Source organism: Kryptolebias marmoratus, linkage group LG12, assembly GCF_001649575.2.
Source record: "Kryptolebias marmoratus isolate JLee-2015 linkage group LG12, ASM164957v2, whole genome shotgun sequence".
NCBI classification, from domain to species: Eukaryota; Metazoa; Chordata; class Actinopteri; order Cyprinodontiformes; family Rivulidae; genus Kryptolebias; species Kryptolebias marmoratus.
This window is the reverse complement of record NC_051441.1, coordinates 4,311,287-4,335,593: the sequence shown is the minus strand read 5'-3', so window position 1 is coordinate 4,335,593 and position 24,307 is coordinate 4,311,287. Positions and strand designations below refer to the sequence as shown.

Here is a 24,307-nt window from a genome sequence, read left to right as displayed (position 1 = left end):
GATGAAGTTTTGCGATTCAGAGTCTAAATATATTTAACCTGCGTGCATCGAAGACAACGAAAGAGTTGAGCTTTAGGAGGCATTTTTGCATGAAATATAGCGCAGGAAAAAGAGTAGCTTTCTGAATGTAAAGTATTTTGTTAAAGTAACTGAAGAGCTGTTAGATGTCCACCGTGCTGTTTGTCGTCACGTTATTTTAAGATTTAACTCTTTTTTTTTTTTTTTTGTGCTTCTCATCCACTGCTTTTACTTGTTGATTACAAAAAGCTAAACAACGGTAGCAACTAGAAAAGCCGATCAACTCCTTCCACTTTCCTGCAAGATTCGTGACCCGTTTGGATGTCATTTTCTGCTGGAGGACAGCGGGACATCTGGACGAGTCACCTGTTGGGTTCAGAGACGGATGAAGGCATGAAAACCAAAACACTAAACCTACGAGATCAAACCCAGAGCCTTCTGCAGCCGTGTGCCAACATTTTTAATAGATTCATCATTTCAGCCGGAGTGCAGGCAGCTTTACATGATATATATCTGAGTTAAGGCTCTCTGATGAACGGGCATGTTTGACCCCTGACCTCTGACCTGTTTGGTCAGGTGATGGTGTTTGACTGACAGATGTGGGTCGTCGGGGCAACGCCAGGGTGCCGCTTCTCGCACGTGCGTGTCGGCTGAGCTCACCGGTCTTATTTACTCGGCAGCAGGAAGGAGGTATTTGGAGAGCGGGTGGAAATCCGCGTCCCAGATTCCCTCCGTGGACCTGTCCAGGCACGAGCCCGTTCTCCCCGTGTTTATGGACTATTGTTCTGAGGTTGTTTGGCACGTAGGACTGACCCGGCTCGAAGCTGCGCTCAGGACCTGATGAGGAAGCTGCTAATGAACAAACCCGGCAGTCGAGGGCTCATGTCAGAGATCAGAGTCACCTCGAGCCTCGGGGAAAACAAAACATCGAGAAACTGGAATGTTTTTTCTCTCCTGGTGCTAATAATAAAACGTTGCATCGCTCCAGTTTTCTTTGAGTTCACATTTAATCAACATTTGGCTTTTTCTACGTCATTAAATGTGATATTCTTAACTCTGTAACAGCACCTGATTTATTCAGCTGAATCTCTCTCTCTTTATGCGTTTGCAGGCTAAGGGACGGAGGGATGGTCACTCCTCAGCCGGTGACAACCCTCGGCCGCCGATGGCGACCCGGCCGGGAGGGGAGGGGGTCGACGTGGGCTGGAAGGGTCCCCGGACGCTGCTCCTCCATAAGAACTCCCAGGGTTTCGGTTTCACCCTGCGCCACTTCATCGTCTACCCTCCAGAGTCGGCCCTGCACACCAGCCTCAACGTGAGTCCCTCAAATAACTCGAAGCTCCGTTTTTATTTCGTCCCGGCTGCGTTTTCTAAACAAATTGGGAGCTTAGAGGTAAAAACCGGTTCAGCTGAGGCTCGAGTTTAGAGTAAAATAAACAGAAACGCAGACAGAAAATAGGCTCAGCTGATTAGAGGCAACAAATTTGGCTGTGGAGGATTCAAGGAAGATGGGAGCAAGATTTAAAGACAAAACTTAAACAGTATAAAAGGCTCCCTGACGTTTCGGTGGAACGCGCTCCTGTGTGAGCGAGTTGTTATTTAGGCCTTTGAGGTGCCGGGAACAAACATCTCCATATGTGGAGGCTGAGCCGGCTGAAACAACACCTCCATTATTTTTTCCAGCAGCAGCTGCACACGGAGGGGAACGCAGACTGAATGAGTTCTGTTGTCTTGGCCTGGTACCGCTGACTGGCCGTCGGGTCGTACCAGGCCCGCCTCAGACAATAAGCCCACTGCAGGCCTTTGGCCTCGGTTCTGTCCTTGTGTCCTCTGCCCCAAAGGCGACGAAGGTCACATGATGTTTTTGGACAATCAGACTCACAAAGCCCCCTGTTCTTATCTGGAGAGCCTGCTTGGAAATCTCCCAAATTATCAGAAAAAAAAAGTCCAATTACTAAACGCCCAGCGGGTTTGTGGCTCGGTTGGACTCGACTTTCTTCACTCTCTGCAGATCCCGTAGGTCAGGGGTCTCCAATCCTGGTCCTCAGGGCCACCGTCCTGCATGTTTTCCTTGTTTCTCTGCTCCAACACCTGATTCAGTGGTTAAATCACCTCTTCATGTTCTGCAGAAGCCTGTTAGTGACACACTGATTCAAATCAGGTGTTGGAGCAGAGAAACAAGGAAAACCTGCAGGATGGTGGCCCTCCAGGACCAGGATTGGACACCCCTGCCGTCGGTCCTCAAGCGTCTCCAGAAAGCAGATTCAAATTGGTCTCCATCAGAACCAGGCAGAAAAAACAACAAAAGAAATAAATTTTCTGTGTATCCGGCTGCAAGTAATGCAGGAATGGGAAACTGGGATCGTGCGTTTTAATTCTTTGTTACTATTTTAGACATTTTGCAAAACAGGAAAGTAGCTTTTAAATGGTGTTTAAAAAGATCCAGTTTTTCTCTGACTGAGGTTGGTATTACATGCTTTAGCTAAATGTTATACAGAACTCGTAGCATAGCAGATAGTGCATTAATAATCTTTAAATAGATTAAATAGGTTAAATAGATCAATTCTTCCCAAACCTTCCAGTGCACTCTGACTGATGCTGGGTAAAGTGTCCAAATATTGCTGATGAGTCAATTAAACAAGAATTTAACGACAGCTGATAAAGTTTCATCCATTTATCAGTTCTGTTTTTTATGTTTACATCCTTTTAAAACCACGGGGTGCATGTGTATTTAGACATAGGGCATTTTTTGATACAATTATTGACAAAAATAGACAAGAAAGACCATTATTATTATGGTGCTAAAAGGGTTAAAGCAAATATCTGTTAGCATTCAGTTGTTTTTTTTAATCTGATCTTCAGAAACCATCTTCAGACCCTTTTCTTGGTGTTTCACGCCCCACTATGGGGTCCCGACCCCAGCTTTGGGAACCACTGAGATAGTTTAATTTAATTTTTTTTAAATGCATATTGTATTTGAGCTGCTGAGTATTCAATATAAGCCCATAAAATGTGTAAAATAGATGCCTAAAAGCTGTTTTCTTCTGTTATTTGCGTAAAACCTAAAAATAGTTACAGTGCATCGAGTGTCTGCAGATTTAGGAGCAGACGCAGCTCTGCTCGTGTACTGTACGGACTCCCTGCAGCCTGGCCCGCCTGGTTCTGGATGGGGTGGTTTTGGGTCGGCCCAGTTGAGCTCCAGGTTCTATTCTGGGGGTCGGCCGCTTTCCGCTCGGTCTTTCAGCCCCATCGCCATTGTACGCAGAGCCAGGAATGAGCCCACTCAGCGCAGCCTAAAGCCAGGCGGCCCACAGTGTCGCTAACCCCAAACTGCCCACTCAGCTCAGTCTGTGCGCGCGCGCGTGTGTGTGTGTGTGTGGTGTCCTGTACCTGCAGCCTATCTAACCTGAAAATCCCGAGCTGCAGTCAATCAGCAGCTCCTCAGAACAAACAAGTCGGTTTCAGGAAAGTCACGTTCGTCCTGGAAACGAAAGTGAACGGCGCTGCCGGCGTCGTGTTCTCTCCTGTCTGTGGATGACATCACCGAGGTTGAGAACGTTAGCTGCGTGGCGTAAACGCCGAACTCTTGTTTGGGAATTGGCGATAAATTTCTTAGTTTTACTCAAATAAAAAACGCATTTAGACTCCGGTTCTGATCGACGTAATCAAATATTTCTCTCGTTCTGCTGCCAGTTTCCTTTCTCCGTGTTTATCTGACGTGATTCTTCTCTCTCTCTCTCTGCAGGACGAGGAGAACGGGAACGAAAAGGGTAAGTTCTCTGTCATTATGGACCCAGTTGTTTAAAGGTTTCGATGAGGCGGGACCTTATTCCCTCCCTCCTGCAGTTTGTTTGCTCCACCTGCTGGACAACCTGCAGCACTGCATCTGAAGCGGTCCGGCCCGCCGGTACTTTGTGTTAACGGCGGCTTTAAGCCATTTGATCCCAAGCAGGCAGATAAACACACCCAGGATGCACCTGGAGGTTACACAAAGAGGTTCTCCACTTATGGCTGCATCCTTTAACCTCCTAAAACCCAAACTCTTGCATGACGTGTGCATTTTTAATTTCAATGCAGACACCAGGTCCTAGGAGGTGAAGGGAAATGTGTCCCAGTCCACGTCCTCTGCAGAAGTGTCCGGGTTTTCTTTTAGCCTGATTAACTCAAGGAGAACCCCTCCTGTGCTTCATTTGTGTTCATTTGCCCCGTATGTTTAAAGCCATCCTCAAATTTAACAAAATTTAACTCAACATACAGCTTAACAAGACGCACAGAGCTTCCAGATGTATTTCAGGCAGTTTTTATACCAAGCAGATGTATTATTATTTGTTTAAATTTAATGTGTGGAGTTGTAGTTTCCAAATATAAATAAATATAATATAATATAATATCCAAATAAAAACCCCGAGCACAAACCAAACATTTAATTCATTTCGAGTCTTTTACATCTTTAATTGTGAGTTTATCCAAAATAAGCCTTCGTTTATATTTGCATACGGAAACTAAATCGTAGATTTATAAAAACACGAGCATTTTATCTCCGTCCACGCGTTCACAACAGGTGCGACAGACACAAGTTTCCACCTCTAATCTCTGTCTTTCGTCCTGCAGGGTATCAGAAGGGTCGACTGGAGCCGATGGACACCATATTTGTGAAGAATGTGAGGGAGAAAGGCCCCGCCCACCAGGCGGGGCTGTGCACAGGTAAAGGAAACGAACGTCTCGATTTGAATTGGAAATGCGGATCATGTGCCGCGGCAGAAACGTCCCGCCGCAGTGTGGGAGTGCGGCGACGGAAGTCGGCCAAGCTTAGGAACAAAAGTTCTTTTGGTTCTGTGAGCGCCGATTGGTGTTTCAGACACTAAAATGGCGGCTCGGATGATTCAAACGACCTCCTGACACCCAGAGCGTCTCGTTCTGCCTGAACATATTCAAAAACAGACACAAAATAAACACTTTGTATGAGTTTCAGCTTCCTCAAAGTCCCAAAAGCAGACTTTGAACTCATGGTTTGTCTTTTTTGATCACTTCCTGTCTTCATGGCGTCACAGAACGACTCTGCAGATGTGATTATGTCTCGTGTTTTTAATAAAACGAGAAAAAAGGGGAAAATGTGACATCTAAACGGGTCACATTGCTTTGTACTGTTTATATCTTCCCAGGCTAACAGATCAGAAGCTCAGTGTTTTGCCTGCATGAGTTTTGTTTTGTTGAAAATAAACACAGAAAAAAAAAAAAATCCAACTACTTTGTCACGTTTGTATTTCCTGTTTAGATTTAAGCCTTGATCTCTCTGGGAAATCGGTCCCAGCTCAGCGTCTCAGATTTTTATGTGGGATTTTTCCACCTGCGTTTGTTAGAAAAGCCTCTTTTTTTTTTCCCGCCGAGGTTACGATGTGACGGTCTTTGTTCTGCAGGCGATCGGCTGGTGAAGGTGAACAGAGAGAGCGTTCTTGGAAAGACGTACTCGCAGGTGATTGCCCTCATTCAGAACAGGTAAGACCTCCTTTCTGTCAGCTCTCTCCTAAACTGTTGATTCATTGATCCGTCTGACTCATCGCCAAGATGACGCCCTTCTATCTGGAGCATCTCAAACTGCGATACTTAAAGAGGTGCAACCTCAAAGAAAACTCGAAACCGGGGAGTTCTGCGGCGTTTTAAGTGAAGCAGAAGTAAAAATGAAATCCACCTTTCATCCCAGACTCCGAACAGCTGATGTCGAAACTTTTATCGCTCCGATGACGTGTCGGGGATCAGTCTCAGCTGCAGCCACACCGACGTTTAGGCCAGCATCTGTAGAATCTCAGGTGGCTGCGGCAGCCATCTTGAATCAGGTCGACTCCAAAAGTTAACGAGCTGTCGGTGGTAGGTAGGATTCGTTCAAATCCATCCGGGAATTCGAGGACAAACAACACAAAGTTTGTGTTTTTGTAGCTTCTTTGTAAAGTTGCTCAAATATTAAGTTAATAAAGACTTTTGTAAACATCAAACTGCGGCTTTAAATTGAAGCTGTAGGTTTTAATTTAAATGTTTCTGTTTGTGTTTTGCAGCGAGAGCGTGCTGGAGCTCTCCATCATGCCCAAAGACGAAGATGTGCTCCAGCTGGTAAGCTTCCAAACATTTTATTTTATAGTTTTTAAGTTAGCCGTTGAGCAGCGTGGCGCTCGTCTGCAGCGCCGATCCGGTATTCACCAGATGATTGTCCAAGAATGCGCGCGGTGACTCACGGGCTCTACTCCGTGTTTATATCACGACCCGCTCGCAGGTTGACTGTCAAGGTTTGGAAAAAAACAACCGCCGCGCTCAGTTACACACGCCCTCGCTCGACGCATTTTTGTCGCTCCACAGGTTGCTCCGTGCTCGTTTACATGATCCGACACGCATCGCCTGCCGCTCCGCCCACCGAACCCGGAGCGGCCGCACAGAATCGGGCTTCGGTCCGGGTAAACGTCGCCATCGCCCCGCGGAAAAGAAACCCAGATCTGAGCTCCGACTTTAAGTTCCCTGCCCTTTTCCCCCCCCCTGACATTTTGAACTGGCTCCTCTCGCTGCTGATTCTCCTGCATTCCTGGCATGACATCAGCAGCGCCGCGTCTCCTTTCACCCGCCCACAGGGTGGAGTCAGTCAGAGAATGAGAGGGTGGAGGGACGGTTTGGAAGCGTCTCAGAGAGCGGAAAACAAGTTGATCAACAGATAGAAGTCAAAGAAAAGAAGCAAAAAAGAGGATTTCTTGATAAGTAGGTTGTGAAATATGAAGGACTGATTTTTTTTGGAGCAGCTGGAGTGTCGCGTTCAGAGTGCTGGTGTTTTGTTTTTTTTTCCTGCTTCGAATTTGTTTGTGGTTTTGAGCTTCTGGATGATCTAACCGAGCAGGTAAACCTGTAAAAACGTGACCGTGCGATCTAGCTTCAAGAGAAGAGTTTGTTTTTCGAGTTTTGAGTGACGAGGAGACTTACTGAAAGCGATCTGTGAGTTTTCTGTTTGTGTTGGATCCATGAAACATGCAGCTGGCTGCTGTGGGACGACTTGTTGCTTTTCCTTCAGAGAGGACTGACACCCTGAGGGACAAACTGAGAAAACCAGACATTTTGAGCTTTAAGGCACGGTGCTGGCTCGAATAATCGCCTTTGTCTCTTGTTGTCAGACTCGTTCGGATTAGGAGCACGTTTTGATATAATTGAATGAGCAGGTGATTCAGATCTGAATCTTCTTCCCGTCTGTCTTCCAGGCGTACTCCCAGGATGCCTACCTGACAGGGAACGAACCGTACATCGGGGGAGCCGAGAATCTCCCGCCACCGCCTCCCCTCTGTTACCCACGCGCCAAAACTGGAGCCCCCCTGTCCACCCACATGGTCCAGAACCCGCTGGATAACTGGAGTTGCTGGCCAGGCTCTTCCAGCCCTTCGTCGCCGTTGGACAACCGATCCGCTGTGGGCAGCCCAGCCAGCTGGCAGGAGGGGCGGGCAGGTGAGCCAGGAGGTGTGGGTCACAGTAGTCCAGCCCACCGCACAGAGGAGATCCAGTACGGTATGACCAGCCAGCAGCCTCAGGGTCAGACCAGGGGACGGTCCTACTCTTCGTCTTCCTCATCCGGAGGTCCTCTGTCCAGCCCGCTGCAAGTCCACTACCCCAACCACCACAGTGCCAGCTCTTCTCAGGGTCCGCCACGCAAGTCCAGCTCAGCCTGGACCAGCCCGCCAATGCCTCAGGTCCGCCCCGGCCGCCCCGATCGGTGCCAGCAGGCGCTCTCTGACTGGTACCACAACCAGCAGCCCGAGCGCTCAGGACGCCGGATGCAGATCCGCCACCGCAGCTACTCTCAGGACCGGCTCAGTGAGCACCGGAGGCTGCAGCATCAGCAGCAGAGGACGGGTGGCTGGCCGCACAGCGCCTCGCAGGACACCCTCGTCTCGCTGCACCAGTCGGGACCAGGGCCACACGGAGAGCCCTACTGGTCCAGTGCAGACTGGGAGGCAGGTCCTGGTAGGGGCCACCCTTCTTCTAATTACACTCGAACACGCTCTGAGAATCTGCTGGCCCAGTACAACCGCCACGGCCGCTCGTTGGAGAAGCTGGACCAGGTTTCAGCAGCGCTGGTCCTGCCTCGGTCTGAGAGGCAACCGAGGCCTCAGCAGGCGTCTCAGCCACCCCACAGGACTGACGTGTACCCAAGGCCCAGGTGTTACACCGCCACAGCACAAGTCCCTTCAGTGCCTCGACAGCCACAACCCAAACACCAAACCCAGCAGGCCGCCCTTCAGAGCCGGCGGGGTTCTCCTGGGCAGAGCGTGGACGAGCAGACGGTGGGCTACCGCAGCTACAGCCCGTCCTTCTACCGCAAGACGGGACGCATTCTGCAGCAGGCTCACTCCTTCAGGGACCCGTCTTACTCCGGCCCTCACTTGAACTGGAACCTAGCCCCTAAAACCAGCCCTCCAGACGGATCGGCGCCCCTCACCTCCGCCGCCCCCGAATCCCAGGAGCGGGCGTACAGGCCGACCAACCACGAGAGGGAACCGGGGGCAGCGGAGGGACAAGCGGAGGCCGTGGCGCAGACCCAGGAAGTGGTCCTGAGGCAGAAACCTCCCATCGGGCGGCGGAACCCAAACAGACACCCCCACTACGCCCTGCCTATGGACGACCTGGAACCTTCTTTGTTTACTTCCGATCCCAAAGACTCGACCGGCGCCCCTGCTTCCACTGCAGATGCAGCCCTGCGCAAACCAAACGGCAACCTGGCCCCCCTGTCCCTGGAGGACGACTCCCTGGCCTCCATCCCGTTCATAGGTAAGCTATCAGCTGCCGTGACTCTTATTTTCTCTCACGTCTGTCCTGTTTGCACCGAGCATTCCCGGGATTCCCCCCACTGTCTTCGGGACAGCAGCGTGATTGGGTCAGGCTGGAGTTTACGCCTCGTGTTGACTACTCTTTTAAAAATGCAGGAAAAGAGGTGGATATTTTGACTTCCTGGTTGTTGTTTTTTTTGTCAAAGTAGGCACGTTACTCCCGGCGCTGACTCAGCTGTAATCTTGTTTCCAACCACTGAATTTGTGTTTTTCCTACCTGGGAGGTCCATCCCCTGAAAAAGAAACCAGTAGGTTGAACAAAAACTAATCTGCATTGATGATAAACAAGGAAAAGTACCCAGGTTTCCATTTATCATCATGTTATTTACTTTCTATTTGAGAGATACATCTGTGGCATCATTTCTTTCTCCTGAAAGTTCAAAACTAGTTGTTTTAACCACCCAAGAGGCTTTTTCTAGTACCTACATTCTAAAAATCAACTAATTTCAATCTTCAACGCACACTTTTGAGTGAATAAAGGTTAGTTATTGAAAATTATCTGATTAATAATTGTAACTTTCTTATTTTTTAACAAAGATAGATGATCTTGGCATCATTTGAAAGTTATTTTAGAGCTCTTTCTGTAAAAATAATTTGCTTTAACATGAACCTGTTAAAGCAAGTCTGAGCTAAATGTTTTGTTTTGTGGTTTTTAGCCACTTTTTAGTCCTGACACCTTCTGTTTAGGCAGTATTACGTATAGTCCCCTAAACTTTAACCAGTGAATGTGTTTTTTAACCACAGCTCAGTGATATAAATGTGTTTGCTGCTGTTTGACTTCTGTGTCGGGGTGTTTGTGTTGATATGCGGGGGGCAGCTGTCCCGGCTCGAAGCCCTGCAGGCCTCACGTCGGTTCCTGCAGCTCGACGCAAGCGGCAGCCATTAAGTCAAACCAGAGGCAAATGAAGTTGTCCAGCGAGCCTCGTGACCGCCCAGTTCTTAGTCTCCAGCTGAAGAGATTCAAATCATCTGACTGGGAGGCGCGTCGGATGTTTGTGCCGAGCTGCTTTCTGCCCCAGAAAGTTGTTTCCAGGGAGGGAATCCAGACTTGGGCCTCCCGAGTCCATCTTTCAGATCACATTCTTCTCTGCACCTGAATTAAACGAAACCACGCAGCCAGAGCTGCAAGCCGGGACACGTTTAATAGCCATGAACTGAAACTAGGTTAGTTTCTCCCCACAGAGAGACGTAGCTCCTCTTTATCTCCCTGACACAGACGCTGTTCGGGAATTCGCTCTTTCATTGGCGGCTGTTTTCCTTTTCTGGTCTTTGAAAGCATGAACGTTTGTAAGACGGCGAGCACAAAGGCAGGGGCGCCACCTCGGGGCAAATATCTTCGATTAAGATACCAGGAGCTTCGATAAAAGATTGTAGATTTTAGTTTTTGTGACGGAGTCGCCCGCAGCGAGCCTTTTATCGTAAATCTCTGAGGTCCTGGTCGCCGCCGCTGCCGCTGCCGCAGGAAACGGTCCCGCTCCGTGCGTTTGCGTCCTGGCCTCAATGCTGCCATTGTGCTGCTCCTGGGAGATAAACGGGCAGTTGTTAGAGAAGTCTTTACGAGATGGACCAGCAGACCAGGACCAGGACTTCCTGTCCCCTCAGGGTCCTCCTTCAGTCCTTTGGTGTCTCTTTTCTTCTCGTTTTGTTTTTGGCACTAACCCGTTTAAAAGCCCCTTTTTTAAAACGTCATATCGTTCAACCAAGACGGTCCCAATGAAATAAAAAAGTTCCTCTCTTTGGGATTTTTAATTTTCCTGCGTTTCAAACCGTTTGACACAAAAACATCCGTAACACCGACAGCTGGCAGCTGATATCAAGTCTTTGCTTCGATTTATTGTCTTAATATTTATATAAATGACATGAAAAAGTGTCATTTTTAAGCCAAAGTGGGGGATATTAAACAGTTCTGGTCACAAACTGTTGAAATAATCTGGAAAACAATCAATATCAAGTCGTTTTTTTGTGTTTTGAGTCTGCGTTTTTAGGCTGAAGTATTTATTAATAAAATTAAACACGTATCTGGAGAATATTACTGACTTAGAGGGAGATAAATGTCACTTCAAGGAGTCCTAGGTCTTTCATTTTAATCCAGTTTTAATGTGCGGGTCCTGCTGCAGGACAGCGGTGTCCAGTCCTGGTCCTGGAGGGTCTCCATCCTGCAGGTTTCAGGTGTTTCTCTGCAGATTGGAGTGACTGAGTGATTAACAGGTTTCTGCAGAACCTGAAGAGCAGAGAAACACCTGAAACCTGCAGGATGGTGGCCCTCCAGGACCAGGACCAGGACCAGGACCAGGACGTAAAGGATGTAAAGATGGGACTAAAATGTGCCGCAGTTCTGTGTTGTGCTGCCCCCTGCTGGTCCGAGCTCGCCGCCTCTGTTCGACCTACAGAGCAACTATTCCTAGATTGATTCCTCATCCCAGACTGGGAATCTTTTCCTGATTCACGTTGCACAGGAGGAGTTCATCGAAGGTTCAGTCCAAAAACAAAAAAAAGGGAAGGAAAGTAACGAAATGATGATGATGGGAAGATCAAACGGAAAGCCATGAAATTCTAAAACATAAATCCTTGCAGGATTTGGTTCTCGGAGCAGAGGCGATCAGTGGGTCTGTGCTGCCCTCTGCTGTTTCCCTCCGCCTGTCAGGAAGTGTTACGGTTTCAAATCCCTCTAAGTGAGTTTCAAACTCTTAAACACTTTGTTACCTACAAAACCATTTATTTTTATTTTGTCTTTTTAAGGAACAAACGCTTCATTCCTAGCAGAGAAAATATCCCAAATCTAAAATAAATTGGCTCTCGGTGATCCATTTTCCCTTTTTTGGGAGCGTAACGTTTTGTTGTGCTTGAATCAAATCAAACATTTGTGTAGATAAAGAACTGAAACCTGCAGCCGTTCGGCTCCAGTCGCCCGCCCGCCTCTGTTAGCGTCTGAGTAGCTCTTCCTATGGCAACACTCGACTCAGGTACAGTTTTATCTGTTGGCACGGTTTGCTTCTTGTCCGCGGGGCTTCAGTCAGGTTGGAGGTATTTTCAGTTTCCTGCAGGTTTTAGCTCCTGAGCTGTTTGATGGTGATGAAAATGAAACTGTAAGAAGCTTTTCTCTCCGTCGGAATCTGACGCCGCTTCGCTTCCCGGCGGTTCTTTAAAACCTCTCCTCGCCTTTCCTAATCTAACCCCCCTCTGCGCTTCCTGTTTTCTTCTTTCCTTCCCTGACCCCCCTCCTCTAACGCCTCTAACCCTGTCCTTTGTCACACCTCCACCTTTGCCTCCTCCGCCCTCCCACAGACGAGCCGACCAGCCCCGGCGCCGACTTGCGCGCCCGCCACGTGCCGGCGTCCTCCGTCGTGTCCAGCGGCATGAGTTCAGCGCCCACCGCGGGCACAGGCCACGCCTCCCCCACCTTCACCTTCCCCCTCACTCGGCTCTTCTCACATGACTGCAGTGAGTGGCGCCCTCCTCGGCCCGCGTTTGCTCCTCTGCTCCCGTCCGAAGCATGCAGAATAAATCCGACCCGTAGTCGAGTTTGTCTCGTTTCTGACGCATGCGTGAGATTTTAGAAGCCTGCATGATCGCTGCCTCTAAATTTTTGATTTTATTGACATTTTGGGAGCCTCTCTGCTTCCATAATTTCCATCTTTTCAAGCATTTTTGTCGAATTTTTCATCTTTAAACTCTTTGCTGTCACAAAAAGAACTTCAGCTTTGCTTTTTTTGTCAGATAAATATCACTAATTCCTCTTATTCTGCTTGATTTGTCGACCCGGGTTATTTTTAATGGAAAGACATCATTTCCAAGCCTTAATAAGAGATAAAAACTGCTTGAAAGAGGAAGTTTTTAGCAGTGCTATAAAGTAGTCGCCCCTCGTTCACTCAGAGGGGTTTTGGTTAATCGTTTTGTTGTGCATGAAGTCAGACAAACTTAACGCGTTTTATTTATTTTTTAAACAATTTGGCGTCATTCTGCATGAAAACGTTTTTATTTTTAAAGCCGTGCATGTGAGTCTGCATGCTGAAGGCGGACAGGAAGTCCAGAGAAACTAAACTCTAACCCACGTCCCCCCCGTCCATCTTCACCAAGTCACTCATTCACTCACAGTTTAAAAACCTCCTCCGTCCCCCCCGTCCCCCCCTCCTCCGCGTCCATCCGGGTGATTGGCATCTCATCGACATTCAGTCTTTCTTTCTTTTTGTTTTCCTTCATCTCTCCACTCACTCGCCCTCGCTCCGAGCAGGCAGTATTAAATCCGCTCGCCGTTCCTCCTATCTTCTAGCCATCTCCGCCGAGCGCTCCAAGTCGTGTGACGAAGGACTCAACACGTTCAGAGACGAAGGACGGCCGTCGTAAGTACCGCAGCCGCTCGGCGTTTTGGCTGCACCAGGATCGGGTTTGAAGATTAACTCGTTTTTTGTTTTTGGCAGGAGGCAGACAAAAAGAGTGAAGAGTTTCTTCACAGATGGGGTGAGTTTGTTTTTAATTATTTAATCTGCAAACGTTTTGGGACATCAAGCAGGAAAAACATGAAACTGTGTTTTAAACTGTTCATGTTGGTCCCTGCAGACGTTTGATCTCTCATCTGCAATGACCTGCTGACGCTTTAATCGCTCTGGGTTTCAGTCTCTGGACAACATCGGGACGGCGGAGGAGGTCCGCTCCAAGCGCCACTCCACCTCGGAGCTCGGAAACATCACGTACAGCGACGTGCGGCGAGAAGGATGGCTGCACTTCAAACAGATCCTCACGGAGAAGGGCAAGGTGCGCTCGCCGACGCAGGCGCTGACGGGACGATAACCGAGCGGGGAACGCCTCGCTAACATTGTGTTTCTGTTTTTTTAATTTACAGAAAGTAGGCAGCGGCATGTGGCCGTGGAAGCGAGTCTACTCAGTTCTTCGCTGCCATTCGTTGTTCCTCTACAAGGACAAGCGGGAGGCGGTGCTCGGCAGCACCACGATCAGCGGCGCCGCCGAGGACGAGCAGCCCATCAACATCCGAGGCTGCCTGGTGGACATCGCCTACAGCGAGACCAAGAGGAAGCACGCGCTGCGACTCACCACGCAGGACTTCTGCGAGTACCTGCTGCAGGCCGAGGACCGAGAAGACATGCTGGAGTGGATCAAGGTCATCCGGGAGGGCAGCAAGACGGACAGCGAGGTCAGAGGTCACGCCTCCGCCCGTTTCTGCGCCCGTGTCCGCTTCACGCAAACGTAACGCCGATGGCTTTGTCTCCCGCAGGAACTCGGGTTTTCCAGACAGGCGCTCATCAACAAGAAGCTCAATGACTACAGAAAACAAAGGTCGGTCTCCGCTGTCCTCCAACCACATCTACGAGCTCTGCTTTCGGCTGATTCGGCTGTTTTAGCCACTCAAACGTCTAAACGTTCAGCTCATTCAGGAGATGGGAGTGTTGTAGCTTTGATGCTTTTCAGGTTTTTTTACTGTTTACAAATATTTTCCCTCCCCAGAAACATTATTTTCCTTGCCTGCATGCTCAGTTATTGCCTTCTTCTGCTACCTTTAGCTTTTAGCTACCATTCTGCTACTTTTAGCTGGAGTTTTGCTCCTTTCAGCTTGTAGCTTGCTAGTATTTTGCTTCTTTTACGTTTTAATCTCAATTTCAGTCTTTCAGCACTCAGCTTTAATGCTGCACTTTTGTAAAAAATGCACATTTTTCTTGTTTAATCAGTTCATTATTGACACGACGGAGCTAAAACTTGTAAATCTTCTCATTTCTGTCATTTTTGTTTATTTTGGGTCAAAATGCTTCAAACCCTGGAGGCGTTTGTTGGTTCTGCCCCAGAATCTGAATCGGTTTGTCCTCCTGCGGGTCGGAGAGGTCGGGCATCTTCTTGTGGTTTTTTTTTTTGTGGAGGATGTAAACGATCAGCCCGTGTCTCCTTCTGCAGCCCGACGTCGAACAAGCCGGATCTGTCTCCCCGGTTGCACCGCATGATGCCTCCGTTCCTGCTGAATAAGACGGAGAACGCATCCGGAGCGCCGCGCTCCCCGAAGCAGGAAGGCAAAGGTGAGCGAAGGAGAAAGCCGACGCTCATCAAACCCGAGCTGAGGCCGTTTGTGAATTAAATACTCCGCTCTGAGATCACGACATTCACTCAGCTGTTCGGTTTGTTCGCAGACGAGAGCAGCCCTCCGAAGTCTCCGTGGGGAATCAACATCATCAAGAAGACGAAGAAAGCCGGGCCCAAATGTTTCGGCGTGAGGCTGGAGGAGTGTCAGCCGGGCGTGAACAACAAGGTCAGCCTCGGGTCTCCCTCCGTACGCAGGGTTTTTGTTTGTTTCTGTTTGGTTTTGCTCACGCTCCTGTTGCTGCGCCCCAGTTCGTCCCGATGATCGTGGAGTTCTGCTGCGGCTTGGTGGAGGAGATGGGCCTGGAGTACACCGGGATCTACCGCGTGCCAGGGAACAACGCCATGGTGTCGCTGCTCCAGGAGCAGCTCAACAAGGGCGTGGACATCAACCCCGCGGAGGAGGTGAGGGGGGAGCATTCCTTCCAACGGCGTTCCGAAGGAGCGGGATCGGTTCTGACAAGCCTTACGGGAAATAAAAGCTGATTTGCTCGTTTGCTCTGCTGTCTTCTCGTAGCGGTGGCAGGACCTGAACGTCGTCAGCAGTTTGCTGAAATCCTTCTTCAGGAAGCTCCCGGAGCCGCTCTTCACCAATGGTGAGTCCGAACGTGTCCCGACACGCCGACGCACTCCTCAAACGCGTTTTAATCCTCCCCCCCGCATCTGAACAGACAAGTACAACGATTTCATCGACGCCAATCGGATGGAGAACGCGTCGGAGAGGCTGAAAACCATGAAGAAACTGGTAGGCACTGCCGCCGCCGCCGCCGCCGTTTGGGGCCAACAGGTCGAGCGAGTTCCAGCGTTTTACTTTTTTCTGTTTCGCCTCAGATCCGAGACCTTCCGGATCACTACCACGACACCCTGAAGTTCCTCATCTGCCACCTGAAGACCGTTGCAGACCACTCGGACAAAAACAAGGTGCGTCCAGAGCCGACCGGAGCGGCGTGGAACCGGAGACGGGCGCCGTTACCAAACTCGCCTTTTTTTTTTTTCCAGATGGAGCCTCGTAACCTGGCGCTCGTGTTCGGGCCGACCCTGGTGCGGACGTCGGAGGACAACATGAAGGACATGGTGACGCACATGCCCGACCGCTACAAGATCGTGGAGACGCTCGTCCAGCACGTAAGGAGCGGAGCGCGAGCCATTAAATCGAGCGCAGGCTTAACGAAAGACGCTAAACGTTTCTCTGTCGCCCCCTGCAGTGCGTCTGGTTTTTCACAGAGGAGCTCGACAAGGACGAAAAGGTAAGTTTCCAATTAAAAACAAACATTTGACATGAATAAAGACGATCATTTAGAATCAGAAGCAAATAAATCCGATTAAACCCAAAAGAAACATTCTTTCTGCTCTGAGGAACAACTAACACCTGTTTCTGTTCAAAGAAAATCTAATATTTTTGGAATTCCTGGATCTTCAGATCATGAATGTAATTATTGGAGTTTAAAACATTAATTTTCATCCTTCGTGTTCCTGGTTTTCCTGATCTGATCCGGTTTGGTTGTCACTTCAGGTCCGTTTCACTGGGAAGTTCAGACGCTAAAGGCAACGATTCGTTCAGTTTCCACCTCCTGCGCTCGCTGCAGGAAGGATATTCGTCCGGTTTTTGGTGCATCTGCATCTTTTTCCTGCAAATTAAAAGTCAAAAGTTTGATTAAAATTAGATTAACGTCTCCCAGATGTTGATTATTTCACAATTATTTAAAAAATTTGTGTCCTGAGTGTCTGAAATTCAGCTTCCTTGGTGCAGACGCGTCGTTCCGAAGGCTGTTAAACATTATGTTTAATTTCAGCAGATTAAACTTTATCTAATTTTACTGTTTAATTAATAGAATTAATATTTAAAGGCGAGCCCTTAAAAAAATTATCTAACTTTTCTTAAAAGCCCGTCCCAAGGTCGTGGTTGTCCAAACTGATGACCCTTTAGCATAGGAATGTTTAACTGCACAGCTGGACACCTCATGGGTCGGGGATGATCCCTAATGATTTCAAGGTCAGAGGTAATCCTTAGTGAAAACCTTGTTTGTGCTGTAACTCTGCAACCGTGTAACGTAGAGATGTCAAACTGCATATCTGGACATATCATGGGTTGGGGATGATCCCTATTGATTTCAAGGTCATGGGGTCAAATGTCAAGGTCACAAGTGAGCTTGTAGTGAAAACCTTTTTTGTGCTCTAACTCTGCAACAGCGTAACGTTGAAATGTCAAGCTGCACAGCTGGACACATCAAGGGTTAGGGATGATCCCTATTGATTTCAAGGTCACGGGGTTAAAGGTCAAGGTTGCATTGTGACTGCGTTATAAAGTTCTTTTTTATTCTCTAACTCTGCAACCATTTATTTTAGGACTGTCAAACTGCATATCTGGACACTTCCTGGGTCAGACGTGATTCCTATTGATTTTTAGGTCACAGGGTCAAAGGTCAAGGTCACAGGTGACCCCTTAGTGACAACCTCTGTGCTCCAACCCTTGGTTCCGGTGTATTTTGCAGCTTTGTTTCTTGTTTTCTGGTCGTTTGGCTGAGAACGTCTGAGACGCGTGTCGATCCCATCGTATAACACTGGTTACATGATGTCCTGTTTGTCCCTTCAGACCCCGGTGGACACCGAGGACGTGCAGCCGGCTCCCAACATCGACCACCTGCTGCCCAACATCGGCAGGACGGCGCTGCTCGGGGAGGCTTCAGGTGAGCGCACGTCAGCGCACGAGCAGCTTTTTTAAAATTAAATAAAAAATCTAAATGTTTAAAGCTGGAAGTCGGGCCTGGCTTCATTTATCCTGAAGCAGGCCGGCAGGAGGCTCTGTCGTTATTTAACTCAGAGAGTTCTCCACTTTCCAACGGAACTTGAACGCAGCATGAAAGCTTTAGCTCTTTTAGCTCTCTGAGAGTTTGTGTTTGACGGCATGCCTGCACTTCTCTCCTCTTCTTCTTCTTCTTCTTCTTTTCCTGCCATGTTGCTCATCTTCCTCTTTCTCTCTGTGCGTTTCTGAATTTCCCTCTCTTAGCTGAGCTGGTGGAGCAGCCGCTGCGGTAGGATGGGAATCCCCCTCCCTGGAAATGTGTGTGTGTGTGTGTCAAGCTGTGAAAGTGAAAGTGTGTGTTCGTGGTGATGGCTTGTCTCCGTGGCGTCCGTTAACCCTGAGTGAGCGTCTCCGTCAGCGTCAGACTGAGGTTTCTGTAAACTCGCGTCGCTTCGCCGTCGCCCTGAACGGGTGACTGGGCTGCAGCTGCCGACGCCGAGAGACGCCTCCGTCTGTCTGCCAGGCGGCGCCGCTCGTCCTGTAAGCCTTCCTCTGGTTGATCCGACCCAATCATCAGGCTCCTAACCCGACCGGGTGCCGCCGCTTCAAACCCTCCCTGGTTTCTCACTTCCTGTCAGAAAAAAATGTGAAGCCTGCTGGCAGAACGAGGCGTTCAGCTGTTACTGTTTCCAGTTTCCACATCTCAGAAGCTTCAAAATGATACGTAGTTTGTTCAAAATGTGGCGATTTTACCGCCTGACACCGGTTTGGGTCTGGAGTGACGTCGTCGGCAACCTCAGCACCGGTTTTAAAAAAAAAAGAGGAAGCTTGATGATGATGAAGGGATTTCCCGGGAGAGAAACACGTTCAGCGTCAAAAGGAAATTAAAAAGGTTGTTTCTGAAGACGCAGCTGTCATTAAAAGGTAGATCAGGAAGATTATTTCCTGTTTTAGTTACCGGGAACTAAAAAAAAACAGCTGCACGGGTCGCACACAAACACAATAAAACAATAAATATAACCGTTCACAGTTACACAGCAGTCAGCTCGTAGGTTTGAGTCAAAAAAAACCTCATAAATAAAAGTTTCTTTAATCGACTCGTTTTCCAGTCAATCTGTAAATAAATTAAAGCTCTTTAAAGTCAAACTTGACGTTTAAAGTTAAAAACAGCAATCCTGATCTGTTTGAACGAGTTTACAGATATTTATATATGAACTGCGGGTACACGCTCAATGTAAACAAAGCATTCGTCACACTGACCTGCGACAGCCGTAGTTTGTGCTGTTAAATAAATTTAGTCAGTAATTTTACAATTGCGTGGATTAAAACGTGACCTCCGTGCAGATATTAGTTCAAACTGTGACACAAATGTTGTTTGTTTAAAGTTTAAACCGTATTTTAACGTTTGACGTTCTCCTAAACGGAGTCAAATGTGAATTAGGAGCGAAACGATGAAACTTTATTTATAAAGCACCTTTTAATACAGCAGAGCGTCTCAAAAAATAATAAAATAAAACATGAAAAAGCAACAAACAAGCAAAGTTTGGGGTTTATTGAAGAATGTGTGCTAATTGCACTCTAATCGCTTTAAAGGAACCTAATTAATCATTTAATTGATTATCTGTCGGTCGTTTTATTCTGGTTGGGTTCTTCTGCGTTATTGAGCACTTTGAGGTAAGAAAAGTTAAAAAAATAAAGAAAACTTAAACATCAGATAAATGACATGAATCTATCTTTAGGGACTAATTACAGCAGAAATAAAACAGATAAATATATTATTAGCAGCTGAAAAGGATCATAAATTGATCTTTTTAATAATGAAGCTAATCGGTCGGATCAGATGTCTCCATGACGCAGTGATAAAATTAAAAAAAAAAAACTGATTTTTACCTGGGGTTTGATCGGCGCACCTGAACGCCTCACCTGCTGCGTTTAAGGGTTCAACCTAACATTTATTGGTGTGTTTGTGGGGAAACGTGCTTCTCTGTCGGTGAATGATGCCCGCAGTCTGTTTGGCTTCTGTTGGCGCGTGTGTGTGTGTGTGTGTGTGTGTTCGCTGTTTTTCCCACCAAAAAGCTTCACTTCCTGAATGTTTGATCTGGACTCTGACGTGATGAGACGACACAGAGGAAGGCCGGCTTTCAAGAAAAAAATGAAATTGATTTTTAATTCATTTATTTTTAATTTCCAGTCAAAAAAATAAATAAACTAAAGAAACTTTAGTTTTCCATAAAGAGCGTCCTCTGTGTCGTCCACCATGACGGTTTATGCTCCATGACTTAGACTCGTCTGACCTGCTGACGGGTTTTTGTCCTTTTTCTCAGACTCAACCAACAGTGACTCGGCTAAATCCAAGGTAACGGCTCACACACACACACAACAGACGTAATTTGATCGAAAACCGTCTCGCTTCAACGTAAAATCTGCAAATCAAACCTCAAACCGTCGGCTCGACTGGGGATCGCTCGCTGTCACTTTTGGCGGCGTTACGGCGTTTGGCGAGGACCTAATTAGTAAAAAGATCGACGGGATTTGTGGAGAACCTCAAACTCAGCAGGAACGCCGTTCAGAGTTAAAACAGGACAGAAAGCTGAGCGGCCATTTTGTTACCTTTAACAGCTTTAACCTTTTTAAACAAACTCTTTTTTTGGTACAGACTCGAGTTAAACGTCCAAACGTTGGGATTTTTGTCGTCTTTCACTCGGCGAGCGTCTCGCGGTTTTCTCTCTAATCCCCTCGGATTACGCAGAGTGCACGCCCGAGCTTCCACAGATTGTTATATTTCATTTTAAAAACTGAAAACTACATTTAACTCCAACATGAAACACTGTGACCAGCAGAGTCTTCAGGATTTATTATCCTTTTACAGTTAATCCATCAGAATGAAGTTTCGATTATTCCAAAGTTACGTCGGGATGTCGCTTCTTCGTCACCCGTCAGAATAAATTCAGTTTTTTATTTTTAATAAAACGCAGCGATGCAGTGAAATGTCTTCGTCTTTCAGAGGTCCTGGGGATCGAAGAAGGACCTGACGGCCAAGGACTTCCTGGCTCTGTCCATCATGTCCGCCGTCTCGGGACGCAAACGCAGGAAGCGCCGCAACAACCGCCGCGTGGGCAGCAGCACCGACGACGACTCTGAGCACGAGGCGCTGAAAGCCGGACACCCGGGGATGGAGGAGGAGGAGGAGGAGGAGGAGGAGGAAGAGGAGGAGGAGGCAGAACTACCTGTGGGAGACGCTGCTCCTCGAGCAGAAGGAGAGGAGGACGATGATGAAGAGGAAGAAGAAGAGGAGGAGGAGGAGGAGGAAGCTGTCGGAGCGAAGGAGGAGGAGGAGGAGGTTCCTTGCTGTAAAGAGGATGAGGAGGCAGGAGGAAGGCAGACGGCCATGTTCTTACAGGAGGACGGGGTGCAGGCGGAGGTGAAGGGTCAGCCGTGGCGAGCTCCAGAGGACGCCCGCTCCATCGTCTCCGGTTACTCCACCCTCTCCACGTTAGGGCGGAGCTTGGGGTCCGAGGGCCGAGGCGAGGACGCCGACGACGAGCACAGTGAGCTGGTGAGCGAGACGGACAACGAGAGCGGCTTTGCGTCGCGCTCGCTCACCCAGGAGAGGCCGAGTAAACAAACAACAACAACAGGAAACGCACAACCCGCCGCCGCGCCGCGCAGCTTCCTCTACTCGCACTGCAAAACCCCCAACGCCGCTCTGACCCCGCCCAGTCTCGCCACACACGCCCCCGACTCTGCAGAGAGGAGCGACGGAGGAGCGCGCTCCACCACACCTTCGTCCTCCTCCTCCTCCGCCCACCGGCTGCACGCCCGGCCCTCCTTCAACTCCCACCGGCTGATCCAGTGCGACACGCTGGCCCGGAAAAAGCTCAAGTCCGAGAAGTCCCGTGCCCGGTCCCAGGACCTGCCCGAGTCCCAGGAGGAGGGGACCGGGTCGGAGAGACAGGACGCCTCCAGGACCAACCCGTCCTCCGCCAGCAGCCAGGAGAGCCTGCGGCCGGCACGGTCCAAACCCGCGCTGCTGCCCACCGAGGCCACCTCCTTCGCCCCCATCGGACCCGGCGGCCGGTCCCTGGCAGAACAGGTCCGAGCCCGGCTACTGGGCTCCGCCGACGACCTGCGCAGCGTGGGGCTGAGAAGGCAGCCGTCGCCCGAGACGCGCAGGAAGAAGCGAGCGTGGCGCCGGCACACGGTGGTGGCGTCGCCGACGGAAACCACCGAGAAGAGGCCCCCGCTGACGGCGTTCCCCCCGCCCGCCAACGGCCAGAACCGGAAAACGCCTCAGGGCGCAGACGGGCTCGACCCGGGACCGCTTCCCCGCCAAACCCCCACCTCCAGATTCCACCAGTACCTGTGAAGCTCCTCCTCCTTTCAGGAACAGAGACAGGAACTCACCTCGCCGCCGCCGTCGCCTCTTCCTCCTTCCTGTTCGGCTCACAGGTGAGATATCAAAGAAAACGGCGCTCCGAGTCCAGCTGGGGTCGGTAAAAACGTCGTCTTAAAACAGCTGAGTAGTTAATCGCGCTCCGGACCGCGGTCACTGTCAAACTCTTAATTTAATTTAACTCCGACGCCTGAAACAGTCGTTCAGTCGTCTCTGCTTCTTAAAGAAAGACAAATAATTAGTGATCGTGTCTGAGCATGCAGGTGTTTGTGTTCAAACGTTTTGTAACATTTGTACAAAGCCTCGCTAAGTTAACCCTGTAAATATAAATATTATGTTTTTTTCTTTTTTAGTTTTTTTTATGGTTTACAAAACTGTGCACACGAAGTGCGGTCATTTCTTTCAAGATGTTACTTGAAATGTTTTTAATATATTCTCCTTTTTTTTTGTTTTGTTTGTTTATATTCTCTATATATTATAAATATATATTTTGTATTAAAGTAAAAAAAGTCATTTTATTATTGTGGTTCTTGGGCGAACCTGCTCCTTCCTGGTTTACAGCAGAAAACCTTTAACTCCGATAAAAACTCTGCAGGAACACGGAGCGACACGTCGACGGCTTCAGGTGGAAATAAAAACAGAATAAACTCGTGTTTCACTCACAGGGTTAGGTTGCTCCAGATGTTTCTCCTCTTCTTCTCCCATCAGTCTGTAAACATCTGGACCTGAGGTTGTCCCATTCTGTCTGTTCAACAGTCCTGGATGGGAGCAGATCCTTTCCAGAGGCACTAATGCACCCCCATACCATCAGAGAGGCAGGCTGACCTCAGAACAGTTCTCCTCTTTGGTCCAGAGGAGACACATCTGTTCACATCTGGCTTCTTCTTTGCCTGATAGAGCTTTAAGCAGCATTTGTGAACGGCACGGTGAACTGTGTTTACAGACAGTGTTCCTGAGCAGAACCAGAACCAGAACCTGATCACCTGTCACCGTTTATGGTGAAGCTCCACCCATCTTTCTGACCTAATTAGCTTCAGAACGTTCCTCCAGCTGTTTTCTTACTCGAACCTCTCACCTTTCTGAGACATCTGACACGTTTCCTCCGTTCTGTTGTGATTAAAAACACGAGTTTATGACACCTGCAGGTCGTCATCGGCGTTTCTGAACCCGTCTCCGGACGAAAACCCCGGCGCTAACGGCGTGCCTTCAGCTCGTCTGCCGCCTCGGCGAGGAAACGGTACAACTGAAAACGGATCGTTTATTTTTTTATTTTATTCACATTTTTTCTCCCCTGAAAGGCGCGAACGATCCCGGTCAGAAATCAAACAAGCAGCTCTCGTCTCGTCTTACCTCAAAGATTCTCCTACAAGTGCCTGATTTCCGGGGCGTCTCTCTCGTTTTTTTGCGTGGGAAGCACGCGCCGAGCCAAGAACCTCCATCTATGCAGTCGCTCCTCGGCGCCTCCATTTGAAAACCGGTACGCCTCACATCGATCCCACGGTTCAGGTCTGAAATGTGATTTTCTTTTTTTTTCTTTTCTCGATGTTTTCTTATTTGTTTCTTTTTTTAAAAAGTAATGTTTCTGTTTTTGTACATACTACCCTGATGTGTAACATACTGTGTTGTGTACATTTGGAGCTGCTTTACTGATGTAAAAATAAAAGAAACGACTGGACTAAAAGCGGCTGCCCTCCCGCCTGGAACCATTTCCCCTCACGGCTGTTTGCTTTAAAGCGAAGTTAAACGATGTAAATAAACAGAACTATGTTTAAACGAGTGTGTTTCATGTTGGACACACACACACACACATTTCAGATAAGGTGAAACAGGTTGGCGCCCTCTGGTGGCGGCAGATGAGTCGAGCACCTCAACTGCTTGTCTGTTAGCGAAATATCTCTCAGCGAGGAATCACTGAACGTTCGTCTACAACTGATTAACTTTTGGAGCTGACCCAATTCAAAATAGCCGCCCCAGCCAGCACAGAAACGGCTCTGACTCGGTCAGATTTACAGACACAGACCTCAGGTTTGGTGTGGTAGTAGCTGAGAGTGATCCTCAACACGGACTCTGAGTTTACAGCTTTACCTCCAGCGGGACTTTAAGGAAGTGATTAAATGCACTTCAAGATGGCCGCCTTACAGAACACAAATGTCTTTAACTCAGTTTTACAGATTGTTCAAAAACTTCACTGCTTAGCAAAATATCTTATGAACCACAGAGACA

The 24,307-nt window shown here is 48.6% G+C and overlaps 1 protein-coding gene across 9 annotated transcripts in view; it reads left to right on the top strand.

Annotated features, from left to right (window-relative positions):
• arhgap23a (Rho GTPase activating protein 23a) overlaps positions 1-22,884 on the top strand; it is a 58,149-nt gene extending 35,265 nt beyond the window's left edge. For 3 of the 9 annotated variants that reach the window (XM_017419420.3, XM_017419417.3, XM_017419418.3), the window contains exons 2-24: positions 1,130-1,333; positions 3,764-3,788; positions 4,630-4,722; positions 5,436-5,514; positions 6,069-6,123; positions 7,248-8,808; positions 12,153-12,308; positions 13,099-13,207; positions 13,286-13,325; positions 13,482-13,619; positions 13,708-14,016; positions 14,098-14,159; positions 14,769-14,887; positions 14,999-15,117; positions 15,201-15,353; positions 15,466-15,544; positions 15,620-15,693; positions 15,780-15,869; positions 15,948-16,073; positions 16,154-16,195; positions 17,542-17,635; positions 20,016-20,047; positions 20,696-22,057. In XM_017419420.3, coding sequence (XP_017274909.1) covers positions 1,130-1,333; positions 3,764-3,788; positions 4,630-4,722; positions 5,436-5,514; positions 6,069-6,123; positions 7,248-8,808; positions 12,153-12,308; positions 13,099-13,207; positions 13,286-13,325; positions 13,482-13,619; positions 13,708-14,016; positions 14,098-14,159; positions 14,769-14,887; positions 14,999-15,117; positions 15,201-15,353; positions 15,466-15,544; positions 15,620-15,693; positions 15,780-15,869; positions 15,948-16,073; positions 16,154-16,195; positions 17,542-17,635; positions 20,016-20,047; positions 20,696-22,057 — 5,121 coding nt within the window. Of the gene's footprint in view, positions 1-1,129; positions 1,334-3,763; positions 3,789-4,629; positions 4,723-5,435; positions 5,515-6,068; positions 6,124-6,627; positions 6,893-7,247; positions 8,809-12,152; positions 12,309-13,098; positions 13,208-13,285; positions 13,326-13,481; positions 13,620-13,707; positions 14,017-14,097; positions 14,160-14,768; positions 14,888-14,998; positions 15,118-15,200; positions 15,354-15,465; positions 15,545-15,619; positions 15,694-15,779; positions 15,870-15,947; positions 16,074-16,153; positions 16,196-17,541; positions 17,636-20,015; positions 20,048-20,695 lie in introns of those variants that run through there. The other 6 variants (XM_017419415.3, XM_017419416.3, XM_017419419.3 and 3 more) reach the window with 6 other exon arrangements.
• Positions 22,885-24,307: the final 1,423 nt, after the last annotated feature.